We start from the raw sequence: 23,499 nt of genomic DNA, 5'->3' as shown, positions 1-23,499 counted from the left end.
AACTAGTGATAATCACGATATCGTGACCGAATTAGTCGACTATAAAGTTGATATCACCATATCCGGCGATCAATAAACAAGCCGGGCAGAGCCGCAGTTCCTGTCCCGGCCGTTAACAAATGAACTACTAAGCCATTAACAGGTCAGCAACATGATACATCATATGGGATTGACATGCTCCTGAGAATCTGCGCCCGAATGAAACACTAACAAATGACTCAAGCGGATGTCCTTCCTCAGTTTCAGCGTAGATGGTTTTACAGTTTCGTATCTCATTGGCCTGTCATTCTTCCCATCGCGTCTCTTCTAATTTTTTTTATATTTGTTACATTCAGTCTTGCTATTAGTATTCGACATCTCCAAATATCATGACGTCAAGAACTCGACACAATCATATGCTCTAGAATCCAAGCTGAATCAAGCCAAGCCAAGCTTTGTTCCCATGCGGCCAATCGTATTTGTTGTGGACGCCCTGGATGGCCCGGATGGGGCTGTGCTCGTACTCGGATTTCAGCCTATCGACGGCCAGCGGAGAAGTCGACGGAGAACCCGCGTGATGGGAGTGCCCTGCTTCTTACGCGTGCTTGACATGAAGGACCTGCATGACTCCTGCATTGCCTTTTTCTTTTTTCGCCTTACATCGGTGTACGATGTGCGAGGGACAAGGATCGGGGCTCTTGAAATTACGTATAGGATAGCCCATAACTATTGAATCCAGGCACCCCACGCACTCCACACACATTCCACACACTGAGCTAGAATATACGCCATGGCCTTTGGCCGTTCGAGTCGCTCCAAGAGACCGACATCTCCTAAACCACCGCCAAAACCACCACGCCCGAAAATAGGGGCACCGCAGAAATATGTCGATCCTCCGTATGGGTCGCCAGCGGGGGCGTATTCAGTCAACACATTTCATACATTTAACACATCTCATACATCTACCGTCGCATATAATCCAAATATGGCAATGACTATGGCTCGTATACAACCTCAGCCACTCTATCCTTTCCCAGGACCTGCCTCAAGCAGTCCCCCCTGGAACGCTCACCCACCGAAACTTTCAAAATGGACATCATGTACGAATCTGAACCAGTCAATGACCAGCTTGGTATCGCATACGTTCGAGAAGACCAATGCGACAATACTTGATCTCGAACATTTGGTCCGCCAGAGTTTGGGTGGTGGCGCAAACGTCAAGGAGGCCACATCGCGGTTATTAGATCAAGTCATCACCTCGATCGACCTGGGGTCGTTTTGTGGGAGAGAAACTGAACTAAGTAAGTGGTATGGTTCGGATTGTATTATCGAATGATACTCATTTGTGACAATAGTTGCTGCTTGTAAAATTCCTCATCAGTCAGACGAGAAGAAAGATCGATCAAAGCGAAAAGCGAAGAAGCCAACAAGATCTGTGGATTACTTCTCGAAGGTGTACCTGTATGCCAATTCGCGGTTACCGCCTCATCTAACAACGCTGAAATTGTAAGACCCTCCACACTCCGGTCATATTCAGCCCAACTTGCTCATCTCGCATTCAGCTATCCTCCAACATATCCCCTCCTCCAACTAGCAGCCAAGTACTCGCGCCGGGTTTACGACAAGCCTTCAGGCCATGAACGGCATTCATACGTGGACTCCGATTGGCTACACGGCACCAAAGCCATGGTGGTCAAATCGCTCCCAATCGACGACATGAACACGATTGTCTTCGCCATACGTGGCACGCAGAGTTTCCTCGACTGGGCCGTGAACGTCCGGGCAGCACCAGTCTCTCCCATGGGCCTTCTAGATGACCCATCCAACTGCTGCCACTCGGGCTTCCTATCCGTGGCCCGAAAAATGGTTGCCCCCGTCGCAGCCCGGCTACGTAGTCTTCTTGAAGAAGATCCCTCACGCATGTCCTATTCGCTAATTTTCACTGGCCACTCCGCGGGCGGTGCCGTCGCCAGCTTGCTATATCTACACCTCCTTTCCGAATCTCCAGCCGTGCAATCCGAACTCATTCATCTCCGCGGCTGCTTCAAACACATTCACTGTGTCACATTTGGTGCTCCGCCCATATCTCTCCGTCCGTTACAGCTCTCTCCTACTGCCCAGAGGTCAAAGTCCATGTTTTTCGCTTTCATCAACGAGGGTGACCCGGTTTCCCGTGCCGACAAGAACTACTTCATCTCATTGCTAGACCTGTATGTTTCGCCCGCTCCGGGGTCAGTACTAGCCTTGTACGACAAGAAGAAGAAATCCGCTCCTATCTATTGGAGGATCCCCTCGTCCGATCTGTCACTTGCTGGTCGGCTCATTCTTCTTCGTCCTCGAGACCAATCCAATAGCCACCCTGTCTTTGTAGCGCCACCGGTCCCTGGTGGCCCTCCTGCACTGCCACCGCGGGAACATGTGGATGCCTGTGGGATTGTAGACACTGAGCTCCGAGGTGTGGTCTTTGGTGACCCCGTTATGCATTTCATGGACTTGTATTCTCGTCGCATTGATGCTTTGGCTAGAGATGCCTTGACTAGACGATCATGATGTATCATGGCTTAATGTATAGAGGTTTTGTTCCCATTAGCAGCTATTGAAATACCCAATACCCATTTACTATTCTGACATATCCGGCAGATCTGTTTACTCGCTATTATTGGTTATTTAATATTAGTGTTTCAAGGTTATACGTAGCAAAGTCGTTCTCAGAACACCTAAGAAAAAGACATCTGAAAAGACTGATCACGTTCTTAATGACTATTCAAGATTCCACACCTTGTTATACAGAATACTCCTATCATCATTTTAATTGCTGGCTTTTGAGACAATGTTCTATGTATGTCTTTGTTGATCTGATGTCTCATAGCAACAGAGACCAGCTCAAAGCGACATGTTAAAGAAACAAAGGAAGAGACTGAAAGACCCAAAGTTTTCAAAGATCAATGAATATCCCCCAAATATATAACCATCTACATAGATCCAAATATCACCAGCCAATCTCAAGGCCAAAGCAACAAACCCCTAAGTATACTATACCGGGTCTATATTTCTTCCATTGACTTAGCTACAGAAAACCAACCTCAAAATGTGCTTCCAGACTTATAACATGTGGACGATGTGCAACTGTATTCATTTCGGACGAGTTGAACGCTGTAAAGAGTTCGGCGTGCCATTTCTCATGCGAGAGCGTTGCACAGGAGTTGTTCTACGAGCTCTCAACATTGGCATTCTTGGAATTCCCGAAGAGCGACTTTTTCAGAAGGCAGGAATGTGCCCGGATTGCTCAGAGAAGTTGTATCAAGAGATGTGGGCACTTCGTTGGAAATGGACTTCTCGTCAGAGTGAAGAGTGGGCGGCGAAGCAGAAAAGCGAGAATAAATGATACGCATAGTTTATGTCTTCTTGAGTAAATCAAATTTCTGGTATTATGTTTCTAAACCCTTTTACAAAATGATTTGATTATGACTAGTTCTGAATGCAAAAGACCCGATGCTTTGTCACAAAGGCTCCTTGTTTGCAGGAGATGGGCTCTGTGGATTCCGAAACACATCGTTTGGATCAACTAGCTCTTTTATCTGCTGCAGTCGGGGGAGATTGGTGCCCCAGTATGCCTCGGCCGCGTTGGGCATAAGAGGATCAACGTAACCCGGGTAGGCAGTGTAGGGTAGCTCATCATTGGTGACAATCTTGTTAAGCCCATCGAGGAAGTCGATCTGGGCCTGGGAAATTGGTCCCAAGAAATTGAGTGTGTAGGACTGTAGCCATATGAGGACATCACGATGGGCGTAAGATGTAGCGTTAGTTGGGATGTCATTGGTGTAGCCTCCCTGTAAATCGAACAACAGGAACCAGCCCAAAGTACCCTTGTTGACGGTAGCAATGTAATCAAACATTTTGTCGATGGTCTCCGGGCTCATGAGGGTCTGGGGCGTCCAAGAAGTAGACTTTGCGTAGAAATTTGTTGGGATTCCAGCGGCCAACCCTAAAATAAGATCTTCAGCCCAGTGGGCGACAAGACCTAACCAGTCCTCGAAAACCAATGCATCGCCATTTGCACCAGGGAACTTTTTGCTAAGGTTCAACTTATCATACTCTTCCTTGGTGCCGAAGAAGGTGCCGCTAATTGCCATACTATTCTCAAGTATAGTGAGGGTAGACGCCATCTTTCGAGTCAACTTCGGATCTGACACGAAGGCCTGCCAGCTCTTAAAAAGGGCTGCCTGCTTCGTGGGGTTGCCAAACTCCATACTGTATGCATACTGCACTGCAGTACCAGGCTCAGGCTCAGTTCGGACCTTGAACTCCGTGACGATACCGTAGCCCGAGGCAGCACCTTTGATAGCCCAAAAGAGGTCCTTATTTTCGGTGTCAGAGGCTCTGACAATACTCGAGTTGGCCAGAACCACCTCAACCTCCAATACATGGTCAAGCGCAGCACCAAATTGACGCGAGGTCGGACCAAGACCACCAATTGTGAAATGTCCTCCCGAACCGACTTGAGGACAGATTCCGTGAGACATAGCCCGTCCTCCGGCCTGGGACAGCCGCTGTGTCACGTCACTCAGCAAAGTTCCCGCCCCAATTGTCGCTTGCCAAGTTGTATTGTCCATGGAGAATTGTTGGAGATGCTTTAAGTCAATCGCAACAGCGCCGTCGGTCCCTCCAAGACCTGTCACATATAACACGTTAGCCTGCAGGTGGGATTCCACTGTGCTACTGTAATTTTAGAATCTCACCGTAGTTGCCATAGCTGTGCCCTCCACTTCTGGCCTGGACTGGATATCCGTTATCCGCGGCACACTTGACTATATCAGCCACCTGTTGAGAAGAGCTGTGGGTTATGAGCGAGGAACACAATGAACTATTCTTTCAAGAGTACTCACGTAGGGAAGGCCAACGCTGATGGAGTAACGGGAATGTTCAGGTTGTAGCGATTCACAATACGGTCATAGAATAGATCTCCAGCGAAGGCAAAGCCTGCTCGGTCTGCGAACACATTCTCGAGACATGATTTCAATGCCTTATTGGAGGTAGCAAGAGCCACCGATGCAGCGACTGCCAAAAGAAATAGTTTTAGAAGCATGGTTGGTTTCTCCCTTAGATCTATGATGCCAATCGATCAAAGGAAGACAGGAAGGAGCTGGGAAACAGAGAGAGAAGGTTCAAACAGAATCAAACGAGAAGACCCCATATCAGGTAGGGCGGGTTCTGTCTCAAGCGTTGAGGCAATCTCGTTTGCTCCTATGACAGAGGGTACACAATATTCGTGAGTTGGTCCAATTTACAACCAACTATCCCCCGTCCAATCAGCATGATTGACACGTTCAAGATACGTTGCTTAGGTCTCGTGTCGACAACGGACATCGTGAGCCACATGACGAAGGTACCCTGCCTATACCATTCGTAGCTAGATAGAAACCAAGCCCAAACCAGGTCAAGTATTAATCCTCATCAAGATCCATTCTCTACCGTTATTTCTGTCTAGCAAATTAAATTCGACTTACGAACTGCATGTGTGAGCCATGTATCAGCAGCATTGGCGAGAGTGAACACAATGTGTTTGGGTCTAAATATAGCGAAAGAAATACTATATATGTATCAAGATCACCATGTCCGACGACTCTTACTCCAAGCTCGAGAAAATTCCTGCTTCTCTTTCACCCCCAAGCCAACCCGCTTGACCCGACCAAGACGAGCGAGCGACTCGCCCACATTATCCAGCAGCGCCTTCTCGCTGGGCGAGGCCTGTTCTTGCCCGTCCCGGTCCAGTGTGTCCAGGTAATTGTAATTCGTAGTATAGGTCGACTTCGCAGCCGACAGAGAGGGAGCTGTATCAATGGCATTTTGGCTTCTTGTGATGCACTCCGCGATGCGCACTCTGATGCAGTGGGTCGGCTTGCTAAGAAGCGTCCACAGCAAGCTCATATAACTCCCAGGGAGGGGGGTCACGATATCCATAGGTGTATAGCGCAGACTGACGGGGAAGATCTTGGTCTTGGGAGGTACGCTGAGAAGGGAGTTGCTCAGGGTCAAGATGCCGCGGCCATTGGTGGTGGTACACTCTGGGAACAATACAATCGGCCTGTTGGGGTACTTCTCGACCAAGCTCGAGACATCCACCATCAGGGCACCAGGGGCCGGTTGCGTTGCGGGGGAAGCAAAGGCTCGCAGTATGGCTTGGAACAGAGAGATGCGCTCGACCTGGCGAGTGTTGGGGTAGGATGCTGTGAAGATCGGGTCGAAGATAGCTGCCAGGTACACGGCATCAATGGGTGATGTGAAGGACGAGGCGATGACCGAGCCGGGTTGGGGCAGACGTGCTTGCTGCTGTTTCAAAGACCTGTGCCGGAAATGTTAGTTACCAGCAGAACAGGCTATAGTTCCGATGGTGCAGCACAAACCCTTTGCGCACTCCGTCCACTTGAAGGTCAATCCACCAGATGCTGGGAACTCCAAGTATACACCACAAAGCAGCCTTTTTGCCCAGCGATCCGATAGGAAGCCATTGTAGGATCAAAAAATAGCTAAGAGTGACGAAAATAAATAGCGGGAGGCGGAAGCAGAAGAGGAAAATGCGAAGAGGCGTTTGGAGGCCGAGTGGTTCAACGGGGATTGGGAGGAAGGGTGCAATTCCCGAGCCTAGAGATGTCAGTATAACTGGACTTGGGGGCTGGTTAGCACAGCTAAAATTTACCTCGATCCCGAAACTGTGAGTATCTCTCCATCTTGTGTTATGACAGGTTTAGGCAGAATGAGCTGTGGTACGGGCTCAATCATCAACACTCCATGCGCTAAATAGGTGTATATTTAGAAGCGTGCTGGCAGCACAGGTTGCAACTCAAACTCGGGCTAATTCTGACAATGGAATCGGGTCGACAAGCTGGTGATAATCACATGCGAGACGAGCTGCCACGTGATATTATGCCTGGGGCATTCGGCACTTTTTCCCGGCGAGTAAGACTCGCGCAGGCGAGCGAGTTACATCGATAGATCTCTTATATTGAGTTTTGATCTATCTGATTAGTTATTTTCGTACATAGCTATATATAATATAATAGATACTAAAAACACAAACGCTCTAAGTGCGCACGGGAGCTATGAGTAGTATACAAGATCTATAGATTCACGCCCTGTCATCCCCGTCATAATCCTCCGAAAGGTCCGGTGTCGGAGGACTTGGAGGAAGATCAAAAGACCAGATGGCTACTCCGACCAAACAGAAGAGCGTACTGGTCATCATCCACGCGAGACCAATCCAAACTCCACCGAGACGCAGCCCAATCTGGAAAACGGTGGTGATGGATAAACTCGCAACCACATTTCCCAATGATTGGATAATCTCAATCGCAGTAAACAAGCGAGCAGTCTCATCACGTTCAACCAAAGTGGTAATGATGGAGCGGGCAAGGAAAACGAAGCCCGATCCTGAGGTCTGGACAATCATGCTGGGGATCAGGGTCGCAATGGTTGGGGAGAGGCCGATTCCGAGGGTTCCAACAGTAAGACAGAATATACTGCGCCGCGCTAGCCAGAGGTCTTTTTCTGTTGAGGAAAGTCGGGGATTCACGACTCGTCTTTTGAGGAAAGGTAGGACAAAGAGGAACAGCGGGATTGACACAGTCGGACGAGCAGATACCAAGAAGTTGGCCTGTGCCAGTGTCCATGAATAACGTGTCGATATATATTGGGTCAAAAACCAGGATGAACCTCGGCTCAGGCGGTAGACGAGGAACGCAGTGAGAAGGAGGAGCACTGGTTTTCGGTTGAGGATGAAGCGGTAGGGTCTAAGGTAAAAGCGGTAATTTGCGCGGAACTTTGCCAAAATAGATCGGTGGGAGTATGATTGGATACTCCAAGAAGGCGGTTCGTCGTCATGATCACCATTCATGTCGGGTTCTGCGCGATATGGTTCGGGTTCGCGAGGGATATGTATAGAATTTTTTGGCTCGGTGTCATGTGTCAAATCCGACATCTCCACATGAGTTGGTTCGGCTTTCCGGGGTGGCAGTGCATGTTTCGTTTCCGGTAGGGCCAAAATGAGCATCATTCCGGCCATTACAATTGCGAATCCAACCACCAATGGTATCCAAGGATTCAAAGTCATCAGATAAGAACTAACAGCACTTGAAGCGAAGTCGGCACCCATCGATACGATTGCAAATTGAAAGAAGAGTTCCGCTCTGTTCCACTTGATCAGCATCTATAAGACTCACGCCCAACATGGAGGAATAGTATACCTTTCCGACTCGTTGGTTACATCGGCCATCATGGTCCAGATAATCGCGAACGACACGACTGGACCACCCCCAAACAACCACGTCAAGGCAGTGAACCAAAGCGCACGCAGGGGAAATATATCCGAGAACCACAATATGAGGATTGTAAATAAGGCGTTCAACCCAAACCCGGGAAGAGACAAGGCGAGGGTAGATTTGCGGCCACGACGGTCTGCCAGCAGACCATAGGGAATCGCCAATAGGGCGCCTGCGAAACAATCAGATCATGGTCTAGCGCTAAACATTCCAATCAACATACTCAGTGACCCATCAAAGAACATATGGTAGCCCTTCACAGCCGCCAGTTCAGCTTGCACCTCGCCAATCTTACACATGGCCTCGGGCACTTGTCCATCCGCACCGATCTTAGTCGGATCCACACCCAAGAAATACTGACGACAAGCAATAGACTCCATGATTCGGACCATGGGGCCCTCCAGGAAAGCAAAGCCGATTTCAACAGCGAGGACCATGGCGAATAGGGTCACCTTGAGGCGAAAGGTGATGGTGCTAGCAGAGGCATTGGCCTTGACTGGGTGGCTTCCTATATTGGGCTTGCTAGAAACATGGCGATGGGCTGAGCCCGGGGTGCTTAAATCGGGGGAGTCGAGGAATGGGGCATCCTCGCGGTCCTCGCGGTCGAGAGACTCATGACGTATGGAGGCCATCTCGGCCAGTCATACCGTCAATGAGGGTATATATAAAAGAAGGTAGTCCGATCGGGATGTATAGATGAGGGCTAGTATCAAATCATTGTCAGAAATGCGTTAGAGAGGAGTGTGAGAAATTGTGTCCGACGTGTCTGGAGGCCAAGTCGCCAATCGCCGCAAGCCAACCCGGCACGAGGTCTTGGCGGGTTTAGTCTCTCGTCCAGGGGGTTAGTGGCCAATCAGCGTCGTCGGGGGTCCACTGGTGCTATTCTTATTCACTGCGTTGCATATCAAATTCCTCATTGGTCTTTTGATAGATTGTTCATGAAGAAACAAAAATAATACTGTATATTGATACTTAGATATACCCCCTTTAAATACAAAGAAAGAAAAACAAATTAACACCCCTTTTCCTAATTAAAATCATATCCTGCCTCTTCAAATAGGCTTCCTCGGACTTGTACTACCGCCGACAACTCTAGGAGGAATTCGTAAAGAATCACCACATTCGTCAGTACATGACCAAGAGTTGCGATTGGGGCATGCTTGGTATCTTCTGAGTCCGAGGGTTCCTCCCCAGTAGATGGATACGGTGGATCCGCGGGTGCAGGCGGGAACGGTGTGGCAAGGCGCTGGCGAAGAGCCTCGGCGGCCACCGCCCGGGCGTTCAAGGATCCGCGCGACTCGGAAGGAACAGATGATGCATCCCGATGGGAAAGCATAGAGGGCGAATTGACCGGGTATGGAGACCGGCCACGGGCAGCTGGGGTAGAGACACCGGCTGAACCTGAATATGACGGGCGTGAATTATTGGTTGACGCTGGATGCTCTGAGGACTCTCGGGATCGGTCCGGCGTTTGTGGGCGATCATCCTGGTGCAAGAGTTCTCGTCGGGCAGCTACTAGTACATCGAAGTCGGGGAGTTCTTGTTGCCATTGTCGAACCTGGTTCACGAGTTTTTGGAGCGCTACTGTCAATGTCGGAGCAGCCGTGGCAGGCCAAGTTGGCGCCTGGTAGGCCCGGCTAACATCATCCAATCCGTCGTCGGTTTCTTCCGAGGATGGGGCCTCGTATTGGTTGGGATCAACCAACACCCACCCGTCCAAGGAGAAGAGGTGTGAGGATGCCAGGCTCATGAACACACCTGTCAATGCCAGATTGACGATGACACTGTTGGTAAAGAAAGATTCAAGGCACTCGAAGAGGGCCTGCACTATGGGATCATCTTGCTGGAGCTGCAATGGCAGGGGTAACGTCTCCTCGTCTTCCCCCATTGAAGAGATGGGCAGACACAGGCGGGATTCAAGCACGCATGTCGCATCTGAAACATAGTTGTCATACGACTCATTCAGCGTGGGGTCATCGACGAGGGACGTTCCCATGACTACTAATTGCTCTAGCTCGGCATTCAAAGCGCCAATGGGGCGCTGATTTGCAGGCTGAGTAGGAATGGTATGGATCAGCGCCCGTGCGAATAGATGGTGTCTCTGGAGAACGGTATTTAAAAGGCGTAGTGTAGCTAGTACCGTCTGGCAGTTCGATGACTGGAGTCCTAGTAGGGCCAAATCGCGAAGATTGAATAGTGAGGGTGAGGGATGAGCCGCTTCAGAGGCCAGCGCAGCTAGCACATTGAGTGATTTGCGTCGGCTTGCGGACATATCCATTTGCTCCTCAGGCTGAGGGGTAGACGCTAGTAAGAAGTGCAAGATTCGGTGGACCAATTCGCCTTGATCGATTGAGTCGAGAATGCGGCACATGTAGGTCAGCACCGCTGCTGTCGAGCCACCAGCTACATCTGATGATTCTAACAAAGAGGGGTACCTATAAGAGTCAGTGATAAGTCCATTCTGGGGCGACGAGTGTATACTCACAAAAGTTGCTCCAGAAACAGCACCTGGAAATGGTCTAGTAAGGTGTCGTTCACTTCGGCAGATTTGCAATGGTCGATTGTGTCCTGCCAAAACAACAGATATGACATGAATGCATCCATTGTTTGGCCTAGGGTTGGCTGCAAAGCGGTCTCCTGTTTGCCATGATCAGATAGAGCAACAATGTGAGGAAGATTATCGTCCTCGGTGGCAGGAGTAAACGACAAGCTTTATTCGATTAGTATATTGTCCCACAATGATCAAAGAACCAAACTCACTGTCCGAGCTGGCTGTAGAGTGCGCCCAGTCCAGTAGCCATGAGCGTAGCCAGGTCACTCTCGATCAGCCATTTCTCTAGATTTTTAGACCGCGATGCGGTTTCAATGAGGTAGAGCAACCCCGTTCGGGCAAAGTCCCCAGCGCGTCCTTCGTGGTGAACATAGTCTACCAGCAGATAGAACAGAGGGAACTCGTCCTTCCTCGTAGCTCCTGCAAACTCCGTCCCACTTGGGGCTTGGGAATCGCTATCCTGGGCGCTGGGTGTCACCCGAGGCACAAACCACGCGGGCAGGATACCAGGTTGCAGACGAATGTTGTTGGCAATACCAAATAGCAATTCGACGAGTCGGCCCTCAGCCTCATCGGAGGTCTTCTCGGCGCGGCGGACCAGATCCACCATCGCACGAGCGAACAATCGGTTGTCCACGACCCCGTCCACCTCCGCATCGATCAGTGTGTTGAAGAATACCGTCGCTGATCGGATAATTCCCTCGTCGTGGAAGGAAAGGGCAAGCTTGGTCACGGTCACAAAGACCTGGGATGATGCCGCATAGGCGACACAGGGGTGTGGTGCCGCTCCGCGAGCTTCCTCACTCAGAATCGAGTTGAGTCGTTCAACGTACATCCGCGCATGCGTAACCGATTGCTCACCCGAAGGGGTATTTGTCGAGCGCCATATTTGCTATCAATTCGTTAATTGGTGGCCTGGTGGAAGCGGACATCGTCGGTACCTGGAGGGCATTGCAGGCGCGCTTAAATGCAGTCAGCCGTTCCGTGGGCGAGGTGGTGGAGGATTTGTTGGACAGCGCGCGCGAGCCGCCGATAAGACGAGACCACTATATTCTATTAGTGAAGATCATAGAGAAGTAAGGGGCACGTACAAAGTCCATTCTGTGAGGACTGCATGATCTCACAGAGTGAAAGTGACGGGGGATCGAGGATGAGTGGATACGGTGTTTATCGCGCTGATCGCCGCTTTACACCTACCATCAACTATCAACTTCCAAGGATATGCGGAGTACTACATGCAAATTCCAGATTTACACTTACAGCCATACAGATTCAAGTTCCAACAGAAGATGCCCGTCTAGGTTCTGTTTGAATAAAAAGACCGTGCGCGTATGAGGCTCGAGTCATTGGAGCCCGAAAAACCAAAAGATATTCACAGACAAAAGCGCTCCCAGATCTGCCTCCCACTATTTAAACGCCTGAAAGAAAGAACCACCATGAAGTTATGCGCCTAATACCCATCCCATCTAGCACGTCGTCAAGTCATTTACGGGTCAACCTCAATCACTTTCATCCTTCGGTCGCCGCCCGCCACGCTTACGGCGACCCTCATTTTGATCGCTCCCGTCGTCTTCGTGTTTGCGACTGGCGGGTTGATCAGGGATCTTGGAGATGATGTCAGCCAAGAAGTCAAGCACTTCATCCTTGGCGACGGCCTGTTTGAGATGCGAGGCCGTGACGCGCTTTGAGTTGCGGTCCTTTGCTTCTTGTGCCGCCTTGGTGACAAGAGAGATCATGAAGAGTTCGAGAGCCTTGGCTACCAAAAGAGTCTGGTCAGTATCTCTGGCAGATTGGTGATAAGGGGAGCGCAAAGGGCGTACATACACACAGCAATCGGTGTCACTTGAGCAACCTTGCCGACATCCTCATCGGCCTGCATGATGCGCTTGATGCGCGCCACGGGAAACTTGGTCTTTACTTCAATCCCCGCACTCGGAGGCGCCGGTGGCATCTCTTCTTCTATCTCCGGCGCAATAGCGGGGACCGGCGCCATTGCGATCGGCTCTGGGGTTGGTTGGATTGCCTCTGGGATTGGTAGAATTGCCTCGGGCATAGGTTCTGGGATGGGGGTACGGTCGGACTGAGCAAGACGGCTAGAACGGCGAGCCATGTCCGAGTCTGGCTGATAAGGTGGAACGTATTGTTGACCCACGCGACTTAGAATTGGGCGTTGGTGAGGTTGGTATGAGTTGAAGAAGGGCGATTCGTGGGATGTAATTGGACTCGCAAGCGCGTATTGTTGAGGAGGAGGAAGAGATAGATCAGGAGAGCGAGGCCGATAATTGTTCTCTGTCATGGTCAAGCGAAAAAAAAATTTAAAAAAAGATTTAAGTGGAATCGCGAAAAGTAGGTGGCCCAAGCTCCCTGGAGAGGAGAATCCGACGGGCGTCGCTGTCCTTTTTAAATTCCATCGTTGTTTTTTTCGTAATGTGTTTACCGCGTCTGACTGTTTTGGTCTGTTTTTTTGCAAAAACCCACGTTATTTTGCCCTTTCATCCTCTTCTCTTGGTGAAATTTCATTCTTTTCATTCTTCACCTTTTCAATTTTCGGTTTTGTCGCTTTTTTCAATCCGATCCCTTTTCCCCCTTGTTTGCCTTGTATTCTCCCTCTCCTCTTTGTTACCTTCAACTTCTCAATATACTGAATTGTCCATACATCGTAGGTCGCCACCCTTTCTCTCCCCCTCTAGGCACCCGTAGAATACCAAATACCCAATGACGATAAATGCAAAAAACGTCGAGTTGAACCAGATGAAACCATCAGCGTATCGCTGTTCTTCTGTGAACGCCCAAAATAACTTGATCTAATCTGAGGGTCTCATCGCACAATGCACTTTGTTTGCTCGGCGTCATCTCTTAGTTCCCAGATGCCCACGGCTTACTTCTCTCTGACATGTAACTTCGGCTAAATAGTTTTTCCGACCAAATTCACAGCATCAACCTCTACACTTTTTTACCGGACGTTGAAGCCATGTCACTGGAGCTTTCTGTCTAGTCAGAGCTCATCTAATATCTCCAGCCATCTCCAGCCATGGTGGTGGCGGATGTGCCAGCTCTCATGGACATTGCCAGGTACGGAGTACTCCCATGGCGACCAAAAATTCGCGATGCTAATGATTCGGCAGTACCCTGGCCCAAGATGAGATCCCCTTCAAGCTGCGATGTGCCATGTGCAATAAGCTGGCGGTGAATGCATTTCGGCTCCCCTGTTGTGACCAGTCCATCTGTGAGACCTGTATGTTGGAGAGTTCCGCACCTGTCGCAAATGGTAGCTAATCTGATCTCTGTTATAGGCCAAGCTTCTCTCTCGGACACATGTCCTGTCTGTACACACACCCCCGTCTCGCCCGATCTCTGCAAACCCAACAAGGCTCTGCGGACTACGCTCAAGGCTTTCCTACGCACCGAAGAGAAGAAGCGGGAAAAGGACCGTCAATCTGCAGCGCCTCCAACACCATCCAGTATCACACCTGCAGATACAAAAATATCGGCAGCTCCCGATCAAAATGCGGTTGAGCAGGTGACATCTGTGGAGAAGGCGGATCATACGGAGCCTACAGAGTCGAAATCTCAAGAGCCGGGACCAGACACACCGGCGCCAGCCACAGGCGGAGAGAGCATTGCAGACCCAAGTGTCCCAGATTTGGCAAATCAACCAGCTCAGGTAATTTTCCACTGCTGTATCAACTCTTCTTCTTCCAAACTGACCCCATTCATAGCCCGAGGCAACTGGTGATCAGCTCAACGGTGCCGAAACGGCCCTTGAATCGACGACCGAAGATGCCGCAGTTAACGAAACCCCGCTGAATGGAGAACCTGTTCCCGCTCCTGGGGAGGTTCCTGGGGAATCCGGTACCCCAAACGTGGCTGGAAACTTCCCCGCAATGGGCTGGAACGGAAACGGCATGAATCCTTTCATGGCTGGCATGTTCAATTACCCGAATACGATGGGTAAGTTTAATATTACCCAGATTTGCCGTTTCAATCTCGCTAATCTCTCCACAGGTATGCCGATGGGGATGGACCCGATGGCAAATCAGGGGATGTACGGAATGAACATGACTGGCATGGGCATGAACACTGGGATGAACTACAACGGGGGCATGTATGGATCCTTAGGATGGGACGCATCCCAACAGAACAACAATATGTGGCAAGGCGGTCAAAATAAATTCAATCCAAATGCTTTCGCAAATGGCACGGGTCCTCCTTATGGAGGTGCATTTGGCGGGTCTAATATGTCTGCTTACCCTTCTCACTCAGACTACCAGTCCGGTTACTATGGCGGTTACGGTCGCGGTGGATACCGAGGTCGCGGCCGTGGCCAGTTTCATGGCCCCGGTCGAGGTGGCTTTGGACCCATGCAAGGTCATTACCGTCAGGCTAACTCAGGCTATGTCAACCAGAACCCAAGCATGGCTAATGGCCTCAACGGTACTCCAATGGATGCTGAAGGTAATGTCCAAACAGATGAGACTGCAGAATCAGGTGAAACTGGACCCGATGTGCCGGGTAATCCAGAAGATATCCCCACAGACACCACAGACCAACCCCAAGGAATTCCCACCATTGACAGCCTTGATAATTCTGTACCAACTGGCCCTGGATACGGTCACATGAGTAATGAGTATGGTCAATACAGGTATGGCCGATATGGACAAGAACCGGGGCCGGGCGTCGAAGGCGCTCCAGCTGCTCCGCGTGCCATGCGGCAGGGGCTACCCAACACCAGTGTTCTGCGACAACGTGGCTTCCAGATTCAGGGTCGAGGCAGTATCTCTTGGTGAGACTTGCCTATTTTATCTTTCCTTTTGTCTTATAAATACTAACGACCAGTAGTGAACCCTCTGAGGACAATCGCACAAAGGCTACATCCAACGCTCTGTCCCAACGTGCGCATTCTCGATCTCAATCTCCCTCCCAAAATCCAACTTGTCGCCCCCGTTCACCATCTGTTCATGGTACTGAAGACGACCGTGACAGTCGGCGTGGGGCAGAGACCAAACGCCTAGATCGGGTTGATGAGCTACAATCCGTCGCCCGGCACTCTCGCTCTCCATCCCGCACATCCTCTCGTCCATCCTCGCGGCGCCGACATCACGACAGTGATCGGGAGCGAGATAGAAGAGACAAGCACCGGTCGCAACGCTCCCGTCGTCATCGCAGCCGTAGCCGCAGCTCCAGTCGAAAGGGCAATTCCCGTCCCTCCGATCGCCTAGAAAAGGTCGCAGAGAAAGATGTATCAAACGGCAGGACTAAAGCGTCCTCCGAAGCCCCAGGGTCGCGCGATCTAGCAAGCCGAATCAGCAGCACCTACCGCTCCTCCAAGGACAGAGGAAGCCGGCGCGAAGACGACAGATCACGAGAACAGGACCGAGATCTCCGACGCCGAGATCGTGAGCGAGACCGCGACCGTCGTGGCAGAGACCGAGATTCCGATCGCGAACGACGCCGTGATGGCGACCGCGATAAAGAAAGAACTTCAGAGCGCGACCGAGATCGACCAAGGGAGCGTGACCGTGACCGTGATCGCGATCGCAAGCGCTCTCGCCGTGATCGGTCCCCGTCTGCCATCGGCGGCGACCATCCCCCAACCCGTCGTGTGAAACGTGGCGATGAGGACCGTAGTCGGGACACAAACGGAACCTCAACCAAGAGGGCCGAGACCGATAAAGACCCTTACACTCTTGAGCGCGAAGCGCGCAACAAGGAGCGTCTCGAGCGTGAGCAGCAGCACCGTGACAAGGCCAAGTCGTCTGGCCGCCGCCGGGATAGCCGGCAGGACCGTGTGGTGGCGGGCCGCCGCATTAACTACAAGTACGAAGATGAACTCTGAGCTTGGAGTTCGATTTTTTTCCCTTCAGTACAAAAATCATGGGGCATGGCGTCAAGGGCTCAAGGTTGCTTATTTACCTTCTTGTATGTTGTTATTTTCCCTTGAGCTGGTATGTGAACTTGCTCAACAGTAGATATGGGACTTGTGTAGGCTATTTGAAATGGCTTCTTAGGGATAGAGCCAATGGAACTCCGAGTGAGGGAAATGAATTCTTTACTCTAATCTCTGCTTTGCTGCGATCATTCAAAGTAAAAGAGAAAAATACAATTATCGTCGCTAACATGGTCTATCACCAGTATATATCATGGTGTTACTCTCAATAGAATCACATGAGATTGAGAAGCAACACTTTCAAATCGTCTAGTAGCATATTGCCAGCCCTTGAATATATTATTAGCTTACAGTTAGTTACTCCGTACATGTATTAACTCCGAGCCCTAAAGCCAATCTACTGCCGTAGACGAGTGTTCTAGCGGGCTAGCTGGCTTTTCACTGAACATCATATCCGAATTTTGATTTTAATGGGCAAATGTATTGACAATTCCGCTAAAAGAAACAAAAAAACCTATCCACACACTGCACCGCCTCATATACGTTGAACACCGCATGATTCCAATCCGGAGCGTAATCTCCCAACAACGAATGTACCTAAATGATATTTGCTCAACCTAGTAGTCTCCAGAGACCAATTAGGACGACATTATTTAGTTCAGCTTGCTCTTCAATGCCTCAATCTCGGCAGTCAGTGTTTGCATTTGCAGTGCCTGAGATGCAATCGTCTTTGTCTGTTCGGCGATCAGGTCTTTGATCAGCTCGATGTCGTTCTTGGGGACGGAAGTGGTGGGCGAAGGAGTCTCGCTAGCGGGTGATGGGACAATAGAGGACTAGAAAAGTTAGCAGCTGGCACAATTTGACAAATTTAGATGGGGAGCGGGGAACTTACAACTAGGGTGGGTTGAGAGTTTGTCTCAGCCTGCTTTGCCTCGACTTGCTTTGCCTCAACTTGCTTTGTCTCAACCTCCTTCGGCCTCAACGGGCTGTTCACACGGGGCGAAGCAGACTCGGCAGCCGCAGGGCGAGTGGGACGCTCCACCGGCTTGGCAACTTCCTCGAAGCTCGAGTTGTCATCGTCTGAGACAGTAGTCTCTTCTTCACCATCGGCGAACTTGTTCACCATGGCGGCCATTGAAGCACCCTGTTCCTTCATCGAAGGGGCGGGGCGCGCGGCGGGGGTAGGTTCAGAGACGGGCTTAGGAACTGCCGTCGAAGAAGTAAGCTTGGGCGTAGGCTCAGCAGTCTTGGGAGTCTCAGCGGCTTTAGGTGCCTCGGCAGGCTTAGGGGCGGGGGCATCCAGCGAGCCGGTCGGCTTTTCTTGCACTCCTGATACCTCCTTGATGCCCTCGCCATCGAATAGGCTGGCCATGGAGATCTTGGGAGGCAGTGCCTCCTTGCCACCCAGCCATTCGGACGAAGACATGGCGGGGGACACACCGGCCGCAGGCGGGTAGATGTCGTCCTGGAAGTTCTCGGACCGGCGAGGGACAATGAATGAGACAGGTTCGATGTATTGATCGTTGACGGTCTTGTAGGCGCGAGCGACTTCGTTCTCATGCATGTTCACGCCACGCTTGGGCATGAAAGCAACTCCTCGCTGGGGGTCAGCAGACTTGTGCTCAGAGAGGAACTCGAACTTGTCGTTCTCGAGCTCAAAGTATCGAATATTGCCGTCACTGCTTGTTGTCAGGAATTGTGAAGGCTTAAGGATTAAATCATGGACACTCACCCTCGTCCAGCCAAGAATAGCATGTTAGTTCCATCATCCCAGAAAGGCATGCACACGCCAGAAATGGAATCCAAGGTCTTGAAGCCGTTGATGGGTTCCCGGATGGCACGGATATCCCAGAGCGCCAGTTGACGGTCGCTCATCTTGGAGAAACCGGTAGTCGCAATGCGATCACGCTCTCCCAGCCACACAACTCGGCTGTTCTTAGCACCGGTGTGGCCATTGGTCTCGTGAGCCGGTCGTTCCTGTCGTACATCCCAGATGCGGAGCTTCTTGTCACGCGAGGTAGTGACCAACAAAGAGCCGTTGGCACTCCACGACTGCGACTGCACAATATCGCCAATGTTGAGCGTGAGCTTCGCGGCGCCAGCTTCAATATCCCAGATCTTCACGGTGTAGTCACCCGAGGCCGTGGCCAGCACATTTTCTGCCGCGGGGTTGAAGAGCACGTGGCCAATCTTCCTGCGGGGAGGGGTAAGCATGGGGCGATAACGGGTTTAGTCAAGGATTCGTACTTAGGATGGCCACTCAATTTGCCAATAGGCGCGAGATCCTGGATGTCGTCGGCCTCAACCTCAGGCCGAACGGTGAAGTTCTCCGGAACCCGCCAGAGGAAAACCTGGAATTGGTTAGTCGCAACGCTGATAGCTGTTGTTTATTCGCACTATACCTTGCCGTCATCGGATCCCGACGCAATCAGATCGTCATTGAAAGGGTTCCTGCAGGGTTTCAGTGAGCTGCGACGCGGGGTTCTATATCCGAATTCCTTACCAGTCAGTGTCCAAAACGACGGCAGTGTGGCCTCGACACAATGGGATGCGCTCCGGGAGCTTGCCCCGTTCCTCAAGAGGAATAATCGCAAAAGCTCCGCCACCGCCTGCTTCCCAATTGACCGCAATGTGTTTCGGGTTGACCTAGATGCGCCGTAAGACCGGGTTCGCCAGTGAAACGTCAGGGGTGATGCGGAAGGCAAAACACACACCTTGAGGAGGTTGGTATCCCAGGCGTTTCGGGAGACTCGAAGATTATCGTAGCATTGATCCTGCGAAAGTCAGAATAGGAGATCCGGTGGTATAGGAGGTAGCCTTTACCTTTCTCGTCGATCGCCCGAAGACGTGGCCTGTAAGGGTCAGCGGGGAGGCGCATGTTGGATTATAGAGGTAACTCACGATATTTGGAGGAACGAACAAAACGCCCAGACATGATTACCAAGTGTTCAAACGAAGACGTAGAGCAAACAAAAAAGAAGTAGAGCAAGGAAAAGGAGTAGGTGAAAGAGATGTTGGAGAAGCTCAAGCAACGGGGCTACTGGGGCCGCTGTTTCGGGAATTCGAGTGGAGGTAAAGACGCCCCACGAATCAACTACTAATTTCGGAACAACCTCAAAAAGGAGTCAACAAAGAACAGGATTGGTCGTCTCTAGCCTCGGATAATCTATTCTTTTGTCTGTGCTTGTTTCATTTTGGACATTGAAGCCTTTCATTTTTGGTTTCCGGGTTGATCACGTGCTGTTTTCAAATACTTGCTTGGTAATACGAATACGGTATTGCTGATGCCATTACCTGATATGGACTAGCGTCATACACCTGCCTGAGTCAGCAAATCTTTGTTTACTTCGCATTTCGTCCCTCTAGAAACCGGTTTGCGCTCATTTGATACTCATACTTCCAAAGGTTACTGCCCAGACCATCTATTGGTATGTCACATAACTGCTGGCTTCATCTTAACTTCCGCTGACTTTAAGTCCAAGCGGCCAACACAGACAGTGGCTCGACGTGAGCTCCTCCTACTCGCCCGGATACTCTTTTCGCCGGTAACCTGGCGGTCAACAAATCCCAAGATGGACGGTGAAAACATAGTAAGTACCCCACTGTGGGTTTCAGTTTCATCAGAGTGCCTGCGGATATAACTGACCATCTTCAGACCAGAACCAGGTCGTCTACTCGGACACGCCTACCGCAGGCCGGCCTACGTGAAGCCAGCTCTGCGACAACCAACTCGCGCTCTGGCATCATGGCGCCAGGTACAATCGCAAACAAGGCTATCAGCACGTCGCGTATGGAAGCCCCTGACTCGTTGGCTCAACATGAACTGACAGCACCGGAAGCAACCCGTCCGAAAACCGGAAACCCGGAAATCAAGAGACCTGGATCCGTCACTCGACAGCCTAGCACCACGACCAGGGCGCATAGCCGAGGAAACTCGTACTCGTCTTCAACCATGTCCCGGCCGATTGCACCTGCATCCCGCACAGCCAACGGCTCCTTTTCCTCAACCGTCGGCCCTGGCACGCGCCCAGCATCGGCCATGTCCCGGCATCAATCGTCCTTTATCGGCCGCAGACCCGTCGGCGCATCGATCCCCCGCGCAGCGAGCGCGTTGGATACCCATATGGAAGACGTCTCTCCCAGTGTGCTAGGAAAACGAAAGGGTATGCTACAATTTCCCTTATCTCCCAGCCGTATCCCTTCTTGCCCCGTTGGAACCGTTTCCCCCGGATTGGATGAAGGTTGGAATGGAATTAGTGAATTGGCAGCGCTCCCAGTGTCTGAGAACCCTGTCTCTTTGCCAAAGCCTTCCAATCTAGCAACTATCCCCGTGTTGCCCAGTACCCCATTTCGGAATGTCTCCACTGTTACCACCCCAAAGTCACCCGGATATGCGCATTCATTCTCGTCCTCTTCTTCTTATTTTACCGCTCCCACTGCACCCCCTAGAACACCATCATATTCCCAGCGGCGCATTGTCAAGAAGCCCTCCCACCCCGCATTTTTGACCAAAGGTTCTTCGATCAGAAGTTTTGACAATATCACAGGCCCGGAATGGGATCAAGCTTCTCGCGAAAAGAGTATGGAGGGATTGATGCAGACTTTTATGGCCCAGGTAAATCAACAAGGTCAAGCAAGCTCCGGTCTCAAGGAGACACTTGAGATCTACAAGTCCAGAAGTAAGTTGAGTCTGATAAGGGCTATGTTGAGACGAATCTAATCCTTTCATCTAGTCAACGAGCTCGAAGCCTCTCGGGATGAATTGAAAGAACTCAATATTACCCAGCGGGTGGAGTTAGATTCGCTGCGAAATCATCTAAGTACGGCAGAGCAGGCGCGTAAAGAGGACAAGCGAGAGCATGAAATCGCTATGGATGATCTTTACCAGCGCCAGCGTATTGAATTGGATTCACTCCAGCAACAAAGCAGAAGAGAAGTCGCCACAATCACTGACCGACATCAAGAGGAGGTTCGCGATCTGAAACGACGGTTTGACCGTGAGATTGAAGACGAGAAAGCAGCACGAGTAAGCGCGCTCGGCAAGCTGACTTCCCAATCTGCACTTGACATTCAGAAGTCGCAAATTGAGCTAGAAAGGAAGGACCGCGAAATCACAACATTGAAGGATGGGCTACAGGCCCTGAAGGCAGAGGTCGGCCGCGAACGAAGGATGGTGCAAGAACTCAAACTCAACTTGGATACCACAAGTAGCAACAGTGTTACGCTAGAGTCATCAATACGTGCTCTCAAGGCACGCATCGAGTTCCTTGAAAGTGGACGGGAGGAGCAGTCTAAATCCTTTGAGCGGTGCAATCGGGAGATGATGGATGCATTTGCCGAGACAGAGGCGATAAAAGAGAAGCTGCGCAGGGAAGAGACACTTCGACGCAAACTTCATAACCAGGTGCAAGAGCTCAAAGGCAACATCCGCGTGTTCTGCCGAGTTCGCCCCTCGCTTAAGAGTGAACCTACCTCCGATCTCACTCTTATGCAGTATCCGGATGAAACTGATGATGGAAAGGAGATTAATATTCTTGGTCCCGAAGAGAGGACCAGCCTTGGAACAGTTACCAGGAAGAACAACACTTTCTCGTTTGATCGTGTATTCAATCCATCTACACAGAACGCCGAGGTCTTTGATGAGATTAGCCAGCTTGTTCAGAGCGCCCTGGATGGCTACAATGTTTGCATTTTCTGTTATGGCCAAACTGGTAGTGGCAAGACACACACAATGTCATCGGCCGACGGCATGATCCCTCGTGCTGTTCACCAGATTTACGAGACCGCGCAAGGTCTGGAAGAGAAGGGTTGGCGGTACTCAATGGCAGGTAACTTTGTCGAAGTCTACAACGAAAACCTCAATGATCTGTTGGGCAACCCAGATGAATTGGACAAGAAGAAGCACGAGATTCGCCATGACATGCAGCGGGGCAAAACTACTATCACCGACATTACAACAGTCAATTTGGACTCCCCCGAGATGGTCGAGTCTATTCTTAAGAATGCGGATGCCAACCGCTCGGTAGCAGCGACCAAGGCCAACGAGCGCTCATCGCGGTCCCACTCTGTCTTCATTCTCAAGCTTACCGGCCAGAACCACATCACTGGCGAACGCAGCGAAGGCACCCTGAACCTGGTTGACTTGGCAGGAAGTGAACGTCTGAGCCACAGTGGGGCGACGGGCGAGCGTCTGAAAGAGACTCAAAACATCAACCGTAGTCTCAGCTCTCTGGGCGATGTGATTTCAGCTCTCGGCCAAGGCAAAGAGGGAGGTCACATCCCATACCGGAACAGCAAGGTATGTTTTTTCTACATTTATTTCTTCGCCAGATACTAACTTATCCTCCAGCTCACCTACCTGCTCCAGTTCTCCTTGGGTGGAAACTCCAAAACTCTCATGTTCGTTATGGTCAGCCCTCTCCAGGCTCATATGTCGGAGACCTTGACCAGCTTGAAGTTCGCCACGAAAGTGCACAACACCCACATTGGCACCGCAAAGCGACAGGCGCGTGTTCGTGACACCTGATTATGATGATACCTCTTTTCCTTCCGTGAATATATTTTGTTGGTTTTTTCTATGGGGTAGGGGTCTTTGACGATCCTGTCCTCTACCCTATGGTCTTGGTCGGGTTTTTGATGTTTTTTTCTCCTTTACCAAAGCCCTTGGAGATATTCAGTTCCGCCTTAGCGTGTGATTTACTGTATGGACAATGATACATTTGGTTTAATCAATGCACATTAGCAGGCTCTCAACATTTTATCTGTTT

General features: G+C 50.8%; 9 protein-coding genes across 9 annotated transcripts; 4 read left to right on the top strand and 5 right to left on the bottom strand.

Annotated features, from left to right (window-relative positions):
• Nucleotides 1–769: 769 nt before the first annotated feature.
• Nucleotides 770–2,529, top strand: N7518_004484 (lipase family protein; the record flags this gene model as incomplete). Its single annotated transcript, XM_057185411.1, has 3 exons — nucleotides 770–1,280; nucleotides 1,335–1,485; nucleotides 1,542–2,529. The coding sequence occupies 3 exons, from the start codon at nucleotides 770–772 to the stop codon at nucleotides 2,527–2,529; spliced, it is 1,650 nt and encodes a 549-aa protein (XP_057042181.1).
• Nucleotides 2,530–3,067: 538 nt separating this feature from the next.
• Nucleotides 3,068–3,364, top strand: N7518_004483 (uncharacterized protein; the record flags this gene model as incomplete). Its single annotated transcript, XM_057185410.1, has 1 exon — nucleotides 3,068–3,364. One exon carries the CDS (start codon nucleotides 3,068–3,070, stop codon nucleotides 3,362–3,364), a length of 297 nt encoding a protein of 98 aa, XP_057042180.1.
• A 115-nt stretch (nucleotides 3,365–3,479) lies between these two features.
• Nucleotides 3,480–5,065, bottom strand: N7518_004482 (FAD-binding oxidoreductase; the record flags this gene model as incomplete). Its single annotated transcript, XM_057185409.1, has 3 exons — nucleotides 3,480–4,651; nucleotides 4,719–4,813; nucleotides 4,866–5,065. The coding sequence occupies 3 exons, from the start codon at nucleotides 5,063–5,065 to the stop codon at nucleotides 3,480–3,482; spliced, it is 1,467 nt and encodes a 488-aa protein (XP_057042179.1).
• A 521-nt stretch (nucleotides 5,066–5,586) lies between these two features.
• Nucleotides 5,587–8,926, bottom strand: N7518_004481 (putative MFS transporter; the record flags this gene model as incomplete). The annotated part of the gene is made up of 6 exons (XM_057185408.1): nucleotides 5,587–6,322; nucleotides 6,384–6,621; nucleotides 6,677–6,699; nucleotides 7,110–8,162; nucleotides 8,220–8,466; nucleotides 8,518–8,926. 6 exons carry the CDS (start codon nucleotides 8,924–8,926, stop codon nucleotides 5,587–5,589), a joined length of 2,706 nt encoding a protein of 901 aa, XP_057042178.1.
• A 395-nt stretch (nucleotides 8,927–9,321) lies between these two features.
• On the bottom strand, nucleotides 9,322–11,945 carry N7518_004480 (uncharacterized protein; the record flags this gene model as incomplete). The annotated part of the gene is made up of 5 exons (XM_057185407.1): nucleotides 9,322–10,729; nucleotides 10,780–11,004; nucleotides 11,055–11,737; nucleotides 11,787–11,891; nucleotides 11,937–11,945. 5 exons carry the CDS (start codon nucleotides 11,943–11,945, stop codon nucleotides 9,322–9,324), a joined length of 2,430 nt encoding a protein of 809 aa, XP_057042177.1.
• A 399-nt stretch (nucleotides 11,946–12,344) lies between these two features.
• nctA (negative cofactor 2 transcription regulator complex subunit BUR6) lies at nucleotides 12,345–13,141 on the bottom strand (the record flags this gene model as incomplete). The annotated part of the gene is made up of 2 exons (XM_057185406.1): nucleotides 12,345–12,601; nucleotides 12,670–13,141. 2 exons carry the CDS (start codon nucleotides 13,139–13,141, stop codon nucleotides 12,345–12,347), a joined length of 729 nt encoding a protein of 242 aa, XP_057042176.1.
• Nucleotides 13,142–13,876: 735 nt separating this feature from the next.
• Nucleotides 13,877–16,681, top strand: N7518_004478 (RING finger protein; the record flags this gene model as incomplete). Its single annotated transcript, XM_057185405.1, has 6 exons — nucleotides 13,877–13,917; nucleotides 13,971–14,080; nucleotides 14,139–14,509; nucleotides 14,565–14,796; nucleotides 14,851–15,628; nucleotides 15,685–16,681. The coding sequence occupies 6 exons, from the start codon at nucleotides 13,877–13,879 to the stop codon at nucleotides 16,679–16,681; spliced, it is 2,529 nt and encodes an 842-aa protein (XP_057042175.1).
• A 704-nt stretch (nucleotides 16,682–17,385) lies between these two features.
• N7518_004477 (coronin) lies at nucleotides 17,386–19,667 on the bottom strand (the record flags this gene model as incomplete). Its single annotated transcript, XM_057185404.1, has 9 exons — nucleotides 17,386–17,565; nucleotides 17,625–18,411; nucleotides 18,465–18,926; nucleotides 18,980–19,083; nucleotides 19,135–19,183; nucleotides 19,236–19,378; nucleotides 19,447–19,506; nucleotides 19,556–19,584; nucleotides 19,634–19,667. 9 exons carry the CDS (start codon nucleotides 19,665–19,667, stop codon nucleotides 17,386–17,388), a joined length of 1,848 nt encoding a protein of 615 aa, XP_057042174.1.
• A 637-nt stretch (nucleotides 19,668–20,304) lies between these two features.
• On the top strand, nucleotides 20,305–23,258 carry N7518_004476 (putative kinesin family protein (KlpA); the record flags this gene model as incomplete). Its single annotated transcript, XM_057185403.1, has 4 exons — nucleotides 20,305–20,322; nucleotides 20,388–21,411; nucleotides 21,466–23,030; nucleotides 23,082–23,258. 4 exons carry the CDS (start codon nucleotides 20,305–20,307, stop codon nucleotides 23,256–23,258), a joined length of 2,784 nt encoding a protein of 927 aa, XP_057042173.1.
• Nucleotides 23,259–23,499: the final 241 nt, after the last annotated feature.

This window comes from Penicillium psychrosexuale, assembly GCF_028828465.1.
Source record: "Penicillium psychrosexuale strain IBT 29551 chromosome Unknown utg000003l, whole genome shotgun sequence".
Taxonomy (NCBI): Eukaryota; Fungi; Ascomycota; class Eurotiomycetes; order Eurotiales; family Aspergillaceae; genus Penicillium; species Penicillium psychrosexuale.
This window is presented reverse-complemented; position numbering and strand designations above follow the sequence as displayed.